Source organism: Erpetoichthys calabaricus, chromosome 1, assembly GCF_900747795.2.
Source record: "Erpetoichthys calabaricus chromosome 1, fErpCal1.3, whole genome shotgun sequence".
Classification (NCBI taxonomy): domain Eukaryota; kingdom Metazoa; phylum Chordata; class Cladistia; order Polypteriformes; family Polypteridae; genus Erpetoichthys; species Erpetoichthys calabaricus.
Window position 1 is genome coordinate 332,605,766 of NC_041394.2, and position 15,216 is coordinate 332,620,981.

The window sequence follows — 15,216 nt, forward strand, 5'->3', positions numbered from 1 at the left end:
TTGAGTGAATCTCTACAAACTTTGCACCTCTAGATTTGGGCAATGTATCCCATTGTTCCTGCCAGATCCTCTTAAGCTTCAGTAGATTAGATGGAAAGCATCTGTAAACTGCCATCTTCAGGTTACTCCAAAGATGTTCTAAGTCTGGGCTTTGGTTGGGCCACTCAAGGACATTCAGACTTCACTTCCTTGTAATTTGGACTGTATGCTCCAGGTCATTGCAATGCTGGAAGGTGAACCATCACTCCAGCTTGAGCTCATGTGCACTCTGGAGCAGGTTTCCTTTATGGATCTCTCTGTATTTGTCTGCATTCATCCTTCCATTAATTTAGATCAGGTTTCTTGTCCCTGCAGCAGAGAAGCACGGCAACAGCATGTTGGTGCCACTGTCACATTTCACCATTGACCTATTAGACTGCGATGACCAGTTCCAGGTGTTTGACAGACATGTCAAATGAACTCAATGTTCTAAAAACGGTTTGGCAAACTCCAAGTGGGAGTAAACCACTCAACCATAAACACGTGATTGATGGAGTGCTGTTGAGATGCTTGTCCTTCCAACAGGTTCCGCCATCTCTGTACAGGACTTCAGAAGGTCTGTTAGAGTGAATGTTGTGTTGATGGTCATCTCTGACTTTTCATGCCTGGTTACTCAGTTTGGGTCCTGGCTCCGCAGGATACAAATTTTTTGGGAAAAACCAGGAGATACATGCAAAAGGCAAACAAATAAAATAAAATTTAAATGAAATGACCAAAACAGACACACAGAGGCAAAAATCAAAATCGGACAAGTCAAAACCAGGCGAGGGCACAAAAATCCATTAGAAGGTAGAGAGTTTTGTTCAATTATTCATCTGCAGATCAGTTAGTTTGGTGCAAATGCACACCTTTTATTTTGTCGTGCTTTGTCGTGCAATGTCACAACCCTCAACCACCTCGTCCCTAGAAACCTAATAGAGAAAAAGCAATAGGACCCAAAAATTCAGCCCTGACCATAACATTTTGGCTGGACAGTCAACTCGGAGAAGAGTCCTGGAGGTTCCAAACTTCTTCTGTTTCACAGTTTTGGAAGTCTCTGCAAAAAAGGAACACAAAGTTTCACAATTTGATTTTTGTCCTGACATGCAAATGGTCTGAACATTTATTTAAATGAGAGATTTCAGTAATTGATTTATTAAAGATTTTGCAATTCTATCTGAAAACATGTTTTCACTTTGTCCTTATGGTTTATTGAGTGTAGATGATTGTCAAAAATAGCAAATGTAACTATATAAAAGAAAATCTACAACATTAGAAAGTGTGCAGAAAAGGGTGGGGGAGTCTGAACACTTTCTGTAGCCACTGAATATTTAATGCTTTATAGTCTTTGAGAAATTTAAATTGTGTGCCAAAGCAGTCACAGAAGAAGGCATGAATATCAGGTGAATATAAGAGCTTAGCGACGGCCCCCCTCCTGCTTTGGAGTGGTATCAGTGGGCTTACCTGAGCCCCCCAGATGGTCCCAGGTCTCACATCTGGGAATATATATATATATATATATATATATATATATATATATATATATATATGATGAGATATATATTATATACCGTGTGCTGCACGGTGAAACACAGTTGACGTGTCTGTCAAGGATTGCTTGTCCGTTGATGAGGCAACTTCAAGTTTGCATCCTCATGGAGTAACGCATCTGTCGCCCACTGATTGATGCAGGGAGCATACTAACCTGACCATTGACCTGGGGCCTCATGTATAAACGGTGCGTACGCACAGAAATGTTGCGTACTCCCATTTCCACGCTGAAATCGCAATGTATAAAACCTAAACTTGGCATAAAGCCACGCACTTTTCCACGGTAACTCATACCTTGGCGTACGCAATTTCTCAGCTCGGTTTTGCAGACTGGCAGCACCCAGTGTCAAAGCAGTGTTACTGTTCCTGTGTGGTTACCCTTTCTTTCTTAGATCCACATTCCTGGCGCGGCTTTATAAATACACTGAAACTAACTGCATATTGTTTATTAGTGTAATGCATCTGATTGTAATTAACCTGTAGCAATATAATGGTCTAGGGAATAGCCATAGTATTCCAAATACCATAACTGCTTTAACGTTGTTATGCTCACTGCATCATCATCTTCTTTCAGCTGCTCCCGTTAAGGGTTGCCACAGCGGATAATCTTTTTCCATATTACTCTCACTGCACCACGCAGAGTATTTATATCACTGTATCTAAGTGGGGAATCACAGCAGCAACTGATCGGAAAGAGAATGATCGGTATACAGTTTCAAGCACACACTACCTCAACCACGGCAAAACGCGTCAAAGCCATTCCTGTACGGACCTTGCGTTTCAGAAAGAGTTTCATCCCAAGAACTATAAACACAGTCAATCAGTCCATCAAGTGCTCCTCGTAGAACTGTTTGTACTTAAGTACAATTACGTCACTGTAAACTTGCACTACAGTTATAATATTGCACAACCTGCGCCACTTTAGAAAGCACGTATGATGACATCATTTTTAAGATGAAATGCAGCAAAATATGTTGCTTATAGTATACAGATAAAACTTTAACTTCATTTAAATAATCTGTATTGTTAATAATTAAACATGTGAGGACACGGTGCCGCCATGCTAGCTAGTTCAGGGATAGCTCCTGCCTTGCGCTGTATTCTTGCTGGTGGTGACGCAACACTGGAATGATAGACGGATAGAATAATTAAACATGTACTACGAAGATATTTCAATGTTCCTTAAAAGTTTTGAAGAATTGGCGTTCTAAGCTTACAGATGGCTTAACGTCTATTACAGAGCTGATTGTGTGGCGTTTGGGTATTTGGAGAAAGAAAAGTAAGGACAGGAATTGGAGGTTAGTACGTTTGAAAGAGACAGTACTTCTGTAATAAATTATTTCATCGAAGGTCGCACGTGGCGCAGCAAGCCTCTTGCGTGAGATATGAACAATCACTGCGCCACCATATTCCCATGTTTTAATAACATGCTTTCATTCCTATCATCATGAAAAAGATATCTCAGTATTTTAATTATTCAGAGCTGTAATATCACGAATGCAATGGATTCTGTGTCCTGTCGGAGAAAGAAAAAGAACAGAAGCACGTAGTGATTCATACACACAGAGTACATGGAAGATCAAATACAGAACAAAGCATTTAAAGTGCTACTTGAGAAACTAGTAAAATAAACGATTTTAAGATGAAGTTTATGATGTTCTACTTTAATGACAAAATGATTAAAGTGGAAATTTCGAGATTAAAGTTGACATTTCGTGCTTTTTTCCCCCCACTGTGTGCCTATTTTTTTTCTCTGTACCCTAATGAGCTTTCATATGACACTCAGACGGTCCGCTACGAGTTGCCTTTGATATGTGACTTCTTTTTTATTTCGGGCACTGTGCGACTTTGTGAACTTGAGCCTTCGAGTTTCTCCGACACTATGTCACTCGATCAACTTCCTTTTGTTGATTATACCACTGTTTAAACCAACAAATAGTACGTTTTTCCTTTGCCTCCACTTGGTATTCGCTGAAATTCTTATATTTTCCCCCGTGCTTTTCCCATTGTCTTTTAACAGAAGGCTATTTATATCGATTTGCATATTCAAAGAGGCGTAATTCTGGGAGGAGTTGGGGTGGGACAGAAGGCACGTGTATCTGCGTGTATTGAAGTGGTAGCTGTTTGAATAAATATGCTGATTGTTCCTGTTTTGATTGGAATAAAGTTGGTGTTCTTGAACCATTTGGATACAGCATCTTCTCTCAAGTGTAAGACAGTGACTTGCATGGAACCATAAGTGGGGTCTTGCACCAGTGGATCCTCAACAGTCATACGATGTTTCTCTCCAGCCAGAGCCGGATGAGGCTACTGCAGGCGCTCCTGCCTTTGCCTGTCCCAGAGATGTGCTGGTGAAGATGTCTCCCTCATACATCCCAGAGTGCTTCCTATTCTGTTTGGAATGCATAGCAATACTGATGTGCTGGGACAAGGGAGGCTGGGCATCTGTTATGACCAGGGAGGCCGTACAGGTCATGCAAAATTTTTGCTCGACAGACTTGTTTGATTTTATCTTTATGGCTGTGAGCCCCTTGGCCAAGGGACATCAGTTTTAGCTGTGGTGAATCGATTCTGATCACCCTGTATAGGGACAAGTCCAGGGGTTGGTAGACCTGATTCAAAGCTAATTTTGCGGAGACACCTTCGAGTGCATTGAAGAAAGCTTGCTATAGACGCAGTCTTATCAGGCATAAATGAGGTCCTTTGCGATGAGATGCTTTGGAATGATGTCCACTTGTTGCTAGACCTGAGCCGCAGATTGAAGGGCACCTAAGCCACATGGAAGCAGAGGGGCTGTCCTAATGTGTCACTGACTTCGACCCAACCATCACATCCACACCAGATGGTCAATCGCTGATGCTATGGGTCTCAGCCTCCACCTCTAACTTGTCCTCACCTCTCTTCAGAACAATATCTGCTGCCACTCCCTACCTCGGCCCCTCCTATTCAAGCCCAGGCTCCTAAAGTTGCTGATGTCACTGATGTCACAGGTAGACGGTACTATCGTAGGATCTCCACAGCTGGGATCGAGTGCAGGTGCTTTTGCTGTGATCAACCAGAACATCTCGCTCGGGAGTGCTGCCTCTCGCCACCACCATCCATGGACCTTGGTCTGGCCCAGGTACACGGTTCTCAAGATTCTCACAAGATGTTTAAAAAGGAAAATTCTAAGGTCTCTGTTAAGTTGGCTGGACACAAAGTCCTGGCTCTGTTGGACATTGGAAGTGACCTCGGTGTAGTCCACCATGACTTGCTCTAGCAGGCTCCTTACAACATGAACTGGGGGAACATCCACTGTGGCCATAGGACCGTTAAAATAAATGAGACTATTTTACTACCTCTGAAATGTAAAGGGCGGAGCTTGAAGATTTGGAATGCTGATAAGTGGTTGACGCAGGTAGAGAGAGGTTTTCTGTTGCCGAGGCAACCGCAGGTTCATGGCATCAAAGAGGCAACTACAAGTTCGCAGCCTCGCTGTGTAATGCATTTGTTGCCCAATGGTTGATGCAGGGAGCATTCTAACCTGGCCACTGATCTGATCCCGTCACTGCTTGTTTGTTTGTGGTAGCTGCCATATAAAAAAATATGTTGACTGTTCCTGTTTTGATTGGAGTAAAGTTGGTTTTCTTGAAGAGTTTGGGCTCAGCGTCTCTGATACAAGACAGTGATTCGTGTGTCACTCTATACAAATATATATATATTTTTATATATATATATTGTGCAGGAAACCAGGGCGTTGGCTCAAACCCCCAACACGAACACACCAAGAGTCCCAGGTTCAAATAAAGGATGGTTCTTATTCACTACAATACCTTCACTGTAACACAAGCACAGATTTTCTCTCTCCAAAATTCACCTGTCACCACCGCACTACCCTCCTCAAAGTTGAGTGTCGCTGTCTGTCCTCCCAGCTCCAACTTACTTGGAAAAGGGAGTGTGGTCCCTTTTATCATGGACCCATGAGTACTTCCAGTGCCAGGGCTACTGCCCGATGGAATCACTTCCGGGTTATGTTAAAGTCCATTATAACAGGGAGCTTGTCTTCCTGCAACGCCCTCTTGCGGTACCCAGGGGAATGTAGCCTGGCAGAGCAACCGTGCTGGCTTCCCACTGGGCACTGAGATCCAGGGCCACTACCATCTAGTTTGCTGGGGCAGTTAAAAAAACTTCCAGTGACATCTTCATTCAGTGGGCTGTCTGTCCAATCCCTTTTGGTCCTTCCTTCCTGGTCTGATCCCTTCCTCCTTCCTGGCCACATTGCTTATCTGCCTGTTAGGAGCCTCCTGTCTGGATAAGGAACCACCCCCTCTTCAGGCAGAGATGCCCGTCCAGCCCATGTAGCATCTACTATATATACAGTATATATATGTATATATATATTGTCACTCACGCTCGCATAGGGAGCCGCAGAACGACCCAGGAAGTAGCGCGAAACCTAAAGCCAAAAGGAATTGGCGGGCAACTAACCTCTCTCTCTCTGTTTTCCCAGAAAGAAGGATACGCCGACACCATGAGTCTTCTCCCATCTTACCATTTCCGCATTCTCCTTCCCTCCGATGATGTCAGGATCCCAGCATGCAATGCGACTCCCTACCCAGCATTCCTCTGATTGTTCCGGTCCCCACTATAAATGTTGCCCCATCATGCCATCTTGTTGTTCAGTTTCTAATCTCTTGATGATACTCTGGACTGTATTTCTTAATATTTGCAATCTCTACAGTATATGGGGCCGGAAAACCCCAAACCTTTTTGCGAATTCTTTGTCTTTATTTACGATATATTTATATTCCTGTCTTGCATTCCAAACCATGAGGCTGAGTCATACATCATGGTTATTTATTGTAGCGGGATCTGCCACTCTCCTATACACAGACACAGCAGTCAGGCAGAGTCATGGCCAGGTTAATGGCCAAGTAATACTGTTCCCTGCCTTTATAATGTTCTTTGCATCACCCATCGATGACAGCACTTATAGTGTGACTGCGGTCGGCTTGGATTTGCTTTCCCAGTGAGCCGGTGCAGCCCTGGGAGCCTGCTGTTGCCCTGGCAACAGATAATATGCTACCTCCCACAGACATGGCGGTGATTGAGCTTCGGGATGCTCTTCAGTGTGCCGTCTCGTTGGGGGGAGTCCCAAAAGAAATGAGAAACCTTACAATATACTATGTGGAGATATATATATATATATATATATATATATATATATATATACTGTATATATTATATTTTTTATTACAGTATAAAAATTATTGTTTAAAATTTGCATAATTTAAAGGATCTATTGGGGAACTACAAGTGAATTCCTCATTTGTCTTGAGCCACTCTGACTGGACAAAGACATTCCTAAGCTTATATAGACAGAGAAAAGAAAGGACATTTGAAGAACAGTTAATCATCCTATAGAAATTGAAAATGTAAGACATTTTAATACATCAATAATAAGGGGCATCTCCCCAACACAATAGGAAAATGAAATACACAAAATGTTAAAACTACTTTGACTGATTTGATTTAATTGTGGTCATGTTGTAGAATGTAGTAATGATCTAATATGTGTTTTTTAATTTGTCGATACATTTTTTATTTGTCAATTTTTGTTTATATTATGTAAACTTAAATGCTCAGCATGGCGCAAGTGACGAATGTTGCAAAAGCAATTGAAAGCAGCACTTGGCAACAGGGTGGGCGCATGAGTGAAGGAGAGGCTGTGTCCAGCACAGGAGAAACTAGACGGAAATGCCTTTGTCATAGACAATGAGGTGTAAAATGGAAAAATGGAGGAAAATTCATTGAAGTTCAAGGGTTAGCAAGCAGTATAAAGCCTGAATACCGGTGCCAGGGGCTGTGACTGTGACAGCTGGTGTTTATTTGCATCTACGGATTTTGAAAGAAGACCCCCGCACTGCTGTTCAAAATCATTTACATTTACAGTACATGTGTATCTGCTATAATTTAGGGGTAACATACAGTACTGATGGGCGGCACGGTGGCGCAGTGGGTAGCGCTGCTGCCGTGCAGTAAGGAGACCCGGGTTCGCTTCCCGAGTCCTCCCTGCGTGGAGTTTGCATGTTCTCCCCGTGTCTGCATGGGTTTCCTCCCACAGTCCAAAGACATGCAGGTTAGGTGCATTGGTGATTCTACATTGTCCTTAGTGTGTGCTTGGTGTATGTATGTATGTGTGTGTGTGTGTGTGTGTGTGTGTGTGCGTGCCCTGTGGTGGGCTGGCGCCCTGCCCAGGATTTGTTCCTGCCTTGTGCTGTTTGTTGGCTGGGATTGGCTCCAGCAGACCCCCGTGACCCTGTAGTTAAGATATAGCAGGATGGATAATGAATGGATGGATACAGCACCACTCGACACATGTTCTCATTGTGTAATAATGGAATGGAAAAAAAAGCGAGAGAGTTTATAAAAAAAAAAGAAGAAAGAAAAACAAGCAATGTAGCCTAATTAATAAACATATCCAAACACATTTCCTCTGTGATAATAAAAATCCACCTAATCTAGAAATGGTACATTCAAGAAAAACAATTTATAAGGAGGTTATACGAGTGCAAAGCTGATGGAATTCACCAAACCACATATTAATTAAGTCCATGACTGCTTACAGCGCTCCTCCAAATAAAATGGAAGGTGGATACAATCTGTAATGGGCTGGTTTTGAAAATGGTTACCCCTTCTTACTGGCTACGAGGCCAAGCATCTCAGTGAATGCCACTGAAGCTGTCAGACTAATGCAATGAACAGGGAACTGCAAAATGAGGATGGTGACGTACTGCATAACTGTTTGTTTATTTATTTATTTTTCTGAGCTTGTGTAAAATGTTAATTTGCCCTTGGGGGTAAATCTATCTATCTATCTATCTATCTATCTATCTATCTATCTATCTATCTATCTATCTATCTATCTATCTATCTATCTATCTATCTATCTATCTATCTATCTATCCAGTTATTCCATATGCTCTCATGGTCCTCATCATCGTTTCAATGTGCTTCTTGGCCTCTTCAGTACCAGACCCATAGGCACATCCAGACTAAAATGTTTTAAACCCGTTCCACCATGCTGTCCAATTAGATGTCAGCTTTCCCTTTGCTACTGTGCTGCAAAACCTCAGTCTGTGACATCCGCAGCCCCCTTTATTCTTCCCATAATTTGTTCTATAGATGTGGAAAAGAACAGGTGCACCCCTGCCACCCAAATTTTATTCTACACCTGACTCTAAATTCCCCAATCCTCTGCCAACTTGCCCAGTTCCCCATTTTGCCAAAACACACACCATAATGTCTGCACCCCCAGCACTGCAATCTTCCAAAAACGTGCACTTCCGAATGTCCTATAACACATCCATAGCATGAGTCCAAGTCTTATTCGACCTCTGCTAATCGAGTGCCCAGTCCTTGGCCATTTCCACTCTATTCCACACATTAGTTTATCATTTAGCCCACCCACACAGCCATTCCTACCCTAGTTTTATTCTACACTTGCTGCCAGTCTACCCAGTCCCATGGAGGTTTGCCAGTCTCACCACACCTTGACACAATTTCACACTGTAAGATCCGCAAACCCCCACATCCTAAAACATCATTCACCCCCACCCTGTCTTGTACTACACCCACAGGACAAGTCCAACTTAAATCTTATTCTGCCTTTAAGATCAGGATGCCTGTATTTCCTTGAATATTAATTTTGCCCTCCTTTCCTTCAGGTTCGAAAAATTTCTCACGTGCGTTCTGATTATCTAGATCAATGTTTTCCAACCTTTTTTTCTTAGGTGGCCCACTTTTTGCAACCAAAACGATCCCAAGGCACCCCACAATTTTACTAACCACAAACACACTCATTCTGATACATGTGCTCAACTGTCCAAAAGGGTGAAATTAAATAAGCAGCTCCGAGATCAGCATTCACAGCACTCAGTGAGCACATTGGTGGCACCTCCCAGTTACTTTGTCCCTTTGCCTCAGAATCAACTTGTATGCCCACTATCCACTGGTCCTGGGAGACTCGCTGGCGACCACACACCCAAGCAGCCAGGAGCCACATCTGAAGTGCTCCAAGTGCCATGTGTGCAACATAGTGATCATAGAGCTGCTTTTGTGCCAGCTTCTCCAGATAGTCCTGTCCTCCTCAGACAAGTCTTGACCACCTGAGGATGTTGTCTCTCTCAGGTTCAGACCCAGGTGCGCTACACTATTATTTCCATGGCACACCTGGATAGCTGTCATGGCACACCATTGTGCTGCGATACAGTGGTTGACAAACACTGCGTGAGATGACTGGGGCTACGTTCATGCAACTTTCATTTTTCATGAAGATGTTTTAGGTCTTGCAACTCTGTCATTTTCCACAACAATTCAACACTTTGAAACAGAAAGCAGGGGAAACAATAGAAGACATCACTTACACCACACCCCGTTAATCAAATCCATTTGTTATAACATGAGTTGGAAAATGTCAGTGTGTACGCTCTTTTGGCCTTTGCACTCTTGCATATTTTGTTTCTTTTTCCCTTACATCACAACCCCTGGAATTTTTTATTATTTTCTGCCCTCCCAGGCCATGTGACTACAGCATTAGACCTATCGTTAGAGACATATTACTATTAAATTATTTTAAAGTGAATCCTGGCAGGGATGTCTCATAAGTAGAGTGTCTTTCTAGCCCCTGATAAGACATTGAACTTGAAGTAGGTTACCTTGACCAATGTTGAGAAATTCTTGCTTTGTATTTGAGCTTATCTGTGCCGAGTGGATGTTGAATAGGTATTGTGCACCAATATAAAAAGAACCTGAGAGGGTTAAAGTGTGCCTTTCCTGGACACTTTTACACCACAAACCTATTGATTCACTATTACATAAATAGGTAAAAAAGAGATTTCATTATGGTATCTGAGGTCCACTTCCAGATTATGACATAACCATGGAGCAGTCACAGGCACAGCCACTGTTGGACTCAAAGCAAAATTGATCAATGTCTTAGCATTGTTTGAACCAATTCACCCAAAACTGGGCCTGCTTGTCTTGAGATTGCTTTCCACTATTATTTTTACAAGGTGATTTACTTTATGACCTTTTATGCTTAATTAATCAGACATGAAATCAATGTAAATGAAAGGATACTTGTCCTGTCTCCACTTTGCAAAGCTGATTTGATTTTACCAAATCAGTTCTTTAGAGCTGTCTGCATCACTCCAAACGTTTTCAAATGAATCTGATGTTAAATGAGATTAAAACGAAGCTACATACATATTTCATAAAAACATTTTAGTAGCACCCCATTACCACAAAATATTTAACTACATTTGTCAAATATTTTATTAGTCTTCCGTGTTAGTCTGCAATGTACCCACACGCCCACAAATCTCGTAAGTGAAACTTCTTCAAGACTTCACACTTAACATTTAAAATTGAGTTCATTTTATTCTTCACTTACGCAAAGCAAATAAGTTTGGTTTTAATTACCGAGAGATTTAAAACCCAATTGTCTGCCGCGTGATCCACATAAGAACTGCCGTTTACTGCCTGAGATGATCTTACGCTTTGGCATGTGCTTTAATTTGTGATTCTAATTTTATTATCTCCTTCCCGTAATTAACCTCAGTATTTCATGCGTCTTGTTCATTTTAAATGCAATTGGTGACTGATTGGCGATCTTTTTCTCCTCACGTGTTATTAACATTAAGCAGGCGAACGCCTTCATTCGTGTATATAAAGACTGAGCTGCACCCCGAACTTTACTGCACTGATTTCCTCCTTTTGTTGTTTCAAAATGTGGTGTAAAGATAAGGGTCAGATAGCCGTAGTGTTGCTGCTCTTTTTCCTCTGCGATGCTTTTGCTCAGCCCCGTTTCAAAGGACAGAAGGTTATCGCAAAGCACCAGCAGCCTGCGGTCGTGCAATATTTTGAGCCGCGAGCTGGCGCTCCGCAGACCGTAACCGCTCAGTGCACCGACAGTGAGGTGATCGTCACTATCAGTCCGGACTTGCTGGGCATCCAAAAGCCGGTCCAGCCTTCTGATCTTTCCATGGGTGGATGTGGAGTCACCAGCCCGGCCGGTGCTCAGCCCTTTGTGATTGAAGCGCCTCTGCAGGGCTGTGGGAGCACCGTGGAGGTGAGCTACAACGAAAGCTTTTCATCGAGAAACAAGATTAGGAAAAGGACAAGCGTGTGAGCGCTGGAGCATGTGGCTCGGGTCTCGTTTATGTTCAGGCACGAGTTAACGAGATCTTGGCTTCCTCTTTCTTTACGTTTTCATACCGGACTGAGTGCTTCATAGGCGTCGGTACAGCATAGGAAGGAAACGAGACTTGAGCAGTTAAGCCTGCATTATGTGCATAGACCTTTTATTGGTGGTGCAGTGCCCACTCGTGACCTGTATGTTGGCATTATAAATCGGATTATTCCTTTTGAAGAGGACATCTAAACTTCTGTTTAGTCAAAAAGTTGATTAAACATAACCAAATTGAGGCTTTCAATTTCTTCATCCCCAGCATTCCCAAAGCTTTCAGGTGTGAAATCTACAATCTAGACGTTCACATTTTAATATACTAGGAGTCTTCAATCAATATGGTGACTAAACTGCTCTGAACTTGGGGACCGGTGTACTGCTTTGACTTAAAATGGACATTTGCTATAGTACCCAATTTTAAGGCCAGCATTGTCTTGTGTGATATCTTTATAGATCTAGGAAAGGAAAAGGGCTACCTAAAACATTTAAAACTAGAGTAGTTTGTGCAGCTTATTTCAGTATAGTAACAAAGCAATTGGCTTGTATTGATTAAACCTAATTGCTACAATCTAAAGGGTCTAAAGTATGCTGTTACAGTCCAGACATTTTTGCTCTTATGGTTTAGCATTGTCAGCTGAATAACACTTATTTGTTGGCTCTTTAGATGCTGGGAGCTGTAATTGTGTACACCTTCACCCTTGACTACAATCCTTCTCCAATTGATGGTCTTCCTATTGTAAGAACAAATCCAGCAGTGGTGCAGATTGAATGCCAGTACAACAGGTAAGACATATAGATTCAAATGATGTTGGTTACATGTTAGGCCGTTTGAATCAAAGAAAAACACATCCCAATGGCTGGCTAACTTTGCAAGAATCTGTCCTATTGATCCAAGTTCCAAACTTTTTTTTTTTTTTTTTTTTTTTTTTTCTTTTTTCCCCAACCCAGACTACACAACGTAAGCAGCAATGCTTTAAACCCCACTTGGGTTCCCTACACCTCCACGATATCTGCTGAGGATATTCTGAGCTTCTCACTTGTTATAATGAGCAGTAGGTGTACACATTTAAAAATCCTCCTTACCATTTGCACTAATGTGATCTGAACACCTTGTAATATTCCTGTCTGCAGGTGACTGGAGTGGGCAGAGTCCATCCAACACCTTCTTCCTAGGAGACCTCATTAACCTTCAAGCATCTGTGGATAGCACGAACCATGTGCCTCTCCGTGTCTTTGTGGACAGCTGTGTAGCCACTCCTGGGTCCAATGCATCGGCCCCAGCCTACACCTTCATTGGAAATAACGGGTAGGTGTGAGCCATAGCATTGCATTTCCAGACTAAGATCTAGTCAGACTATGGTCCCTCTTGTGTATTGCAGGTGTTTCTTGGACAGTAAACTGACAGGCTCCAATTCCCAGTTCGTGTCCCCCAGAGTTGTCCAGTCTGTAATGCAGTTCCAGCTGGATGCCTTCAGGTTTTATGGCCTGACTACTAGTTCAGTAAGTCCTTTCCTACCATCACCTTTGGAAGAATCCCATTGAAGCTCCCAGGTGTGACTAATCTTGCATATCTGATTTCAGATCTTCATTACCTGCCATCTGAAGGTGACCTTGGCATCTGCTAATGTTGATCCTTTGAATAAGGATTGTTCATACAACTCGGCACTGACCCAGTAAGTGACTGGGAGGATGATGGTGCACCTGTTCAGATGTAGCAGGTTGTGATTGTTGGCTGTGCTTTCAGGTGGAGCTCAGTGGATGGGAACAATGCTGTCTGTAGCTGCTGTGACACCAGCTGTGCCAACCCCCCTCCCTTCAGGAGGGGCTCTGGTGCCCCTAAACACAGACCCAGGAGAGCAAGTAAGTGACCTCACTAGCAGACTTATCCAGTGTCCAGCCTGGGATACACAAGCTGCAATTGTATTTTGCAGGTGAATGGAGCACACCAGCTGAATGGCAGGAGACCATTTCTGTTGGCCCTCTTTATCTGGAGCAGGTCTCTCCTTTGTCTTCTGTATCTCAGTCCCTGTCTGGCCACCAAGATAAAGCCTCTCCAGGTAACTTGAACTGTCTAAAGAGCAGTCCTTAAAACAAATCTAAAATGCAAGCTTTAATACTTAATTAAACCACCTCATTCCTAATGTCTCTCTTCTCCTTACAGGCTCCCAATTCCAATATTCCATCCTTGGAGCTGTTGTAGGTGTCCTGGCTGTCTCGTGTGTGGCTGTACTATTCTTTGCCTACAGAAATGCAAAGGGCATTGCTAATACTAAGCAATAAATTTTTAAACCTTGTATCACTGTCTGCAGTATTTGGGGGGGGGTGGTAATTGATCTTTCTCACGATCAGGATTGTGCTATGGGATGGTATCGTATGCATGGTCACTAGATCAAGGGTTGCCTAGAGTTATAGATCAAGCTACTATGTTCCGTTTTTCAAATCTAATAGGACAATCTAAATGAATACTCCACAAATGTAATGTGCCCGAACTTTCTTTTGCTAGAAAGTGGCATCTCAACAAATGACCCAATTAGTCTAAGCTATTTGAGGGTCCCAGCTACAGCCTGCCAAATATGAAGGAAGATCAAGCAGAACTTTAAAGTTGCCGTAATTTTCTGAACAGAGGCACCAGAGTTTAATTGAAATGGCTTGAACAAGACCTGTTCCCAGTCTTGGGACTCTAAATCCATGCAGCCAGTCTGTGATATTAGCCAACTAGCTTGGCTCACAGAAAAGCCCAGCATTTTTCTCTCAAACTTATTTTGTTTAATCGTTTTCAGTAGTAAATGACTTTCTATTCAAGTGCACATTCTGGACTTTCAAGGGGATTTGCCTAAATTTGGGTCACAGCAGGAAGAAATGACACTTTTGACACGGCCCCCCACTTTTCTGCATCATAATGGTTGGCATATGGCAATGGCAGGTCATATAAAGCCATCATTTAGCTCTTTATATATCCCTTGCATCCAATGACTGCATGCATCTGCAATTCAGACAACACCAGGATCCTCCTGCATAAGGCCTTGTGTCAAAGCCACATTTAAACATAACTCCTGAACAAGAGCGGAAATGTGCATATGCATAAAAAATTGGATGTATAAATCTATTTTGTCATTAAAGTAGAACATCAAACTTCATCTTTAAAATTGTTTTACTAGTTTCTCAAATACCATCATAACTAAAGTTAGCACTTTAAATATTTTGTGTGAATAACTGCTTCTTAAACAGGCTTTCTCGTCCAACAGGACACATTATCCATTACATTAATATTACAGGTCTCTGAATTTTAAATACATGTGTAATATCATTATGATTTATAGGAATTAAAGCATGTATTAAACATGGGAACACAGAGGTGCAGTGATAGTGATGAGTTGGCACCCTGGCCAGAGATTGTTCATACCTCGCACAAGATGCTT

The 15,216-nt window shown here is 42.4% G+C and overlaps 2 protein-coding genes across 8 annotated transcripts in view; one reads left to right on the forward strand and one right to left on the reverse strand.

Annotated features, from left to right (window-relative positions):
- Positions 1-15,216, reverse strand: part of LOC114666580 (zona pellucida sperm-binding protein 3-like) — a 515,374-nt gene that overhangs the window by 394,956 nt on the left and 105,202 nt on the right. The window lies entirely within an intron of this gene.
- The window catches only part of LOC114666623 (zona pellucida sperm-binding protein 3-like), a 44,159-nt gene that overhangs the window by 6,814 nt on the left and 22,129 nt on the right, over positions 1-15,216 (forward strand). The window contains exon 3 of one of the 7 annotated variants that reach the window (XM_051926601.1): positions 12,746-12,849. The exons of 3 other annotated variants lie outside the window; for them this stretch is intronic. In XM_051926601.1, coding sequence (XP_051782561.1) covers positions 12,746-12,849 — 104 coding nt within the window. Of the gene's footprint in view, positions 1-11,291; positions 11,681-12,461; positions 12,581-12,745; positions 12,850-15,216 lie in introns of those variants that run through there. 3 more of the 7 variants (XM_051926604.1, XM_051926610.1, XM_051926615.1) reach the window with 3 other exon arrangements.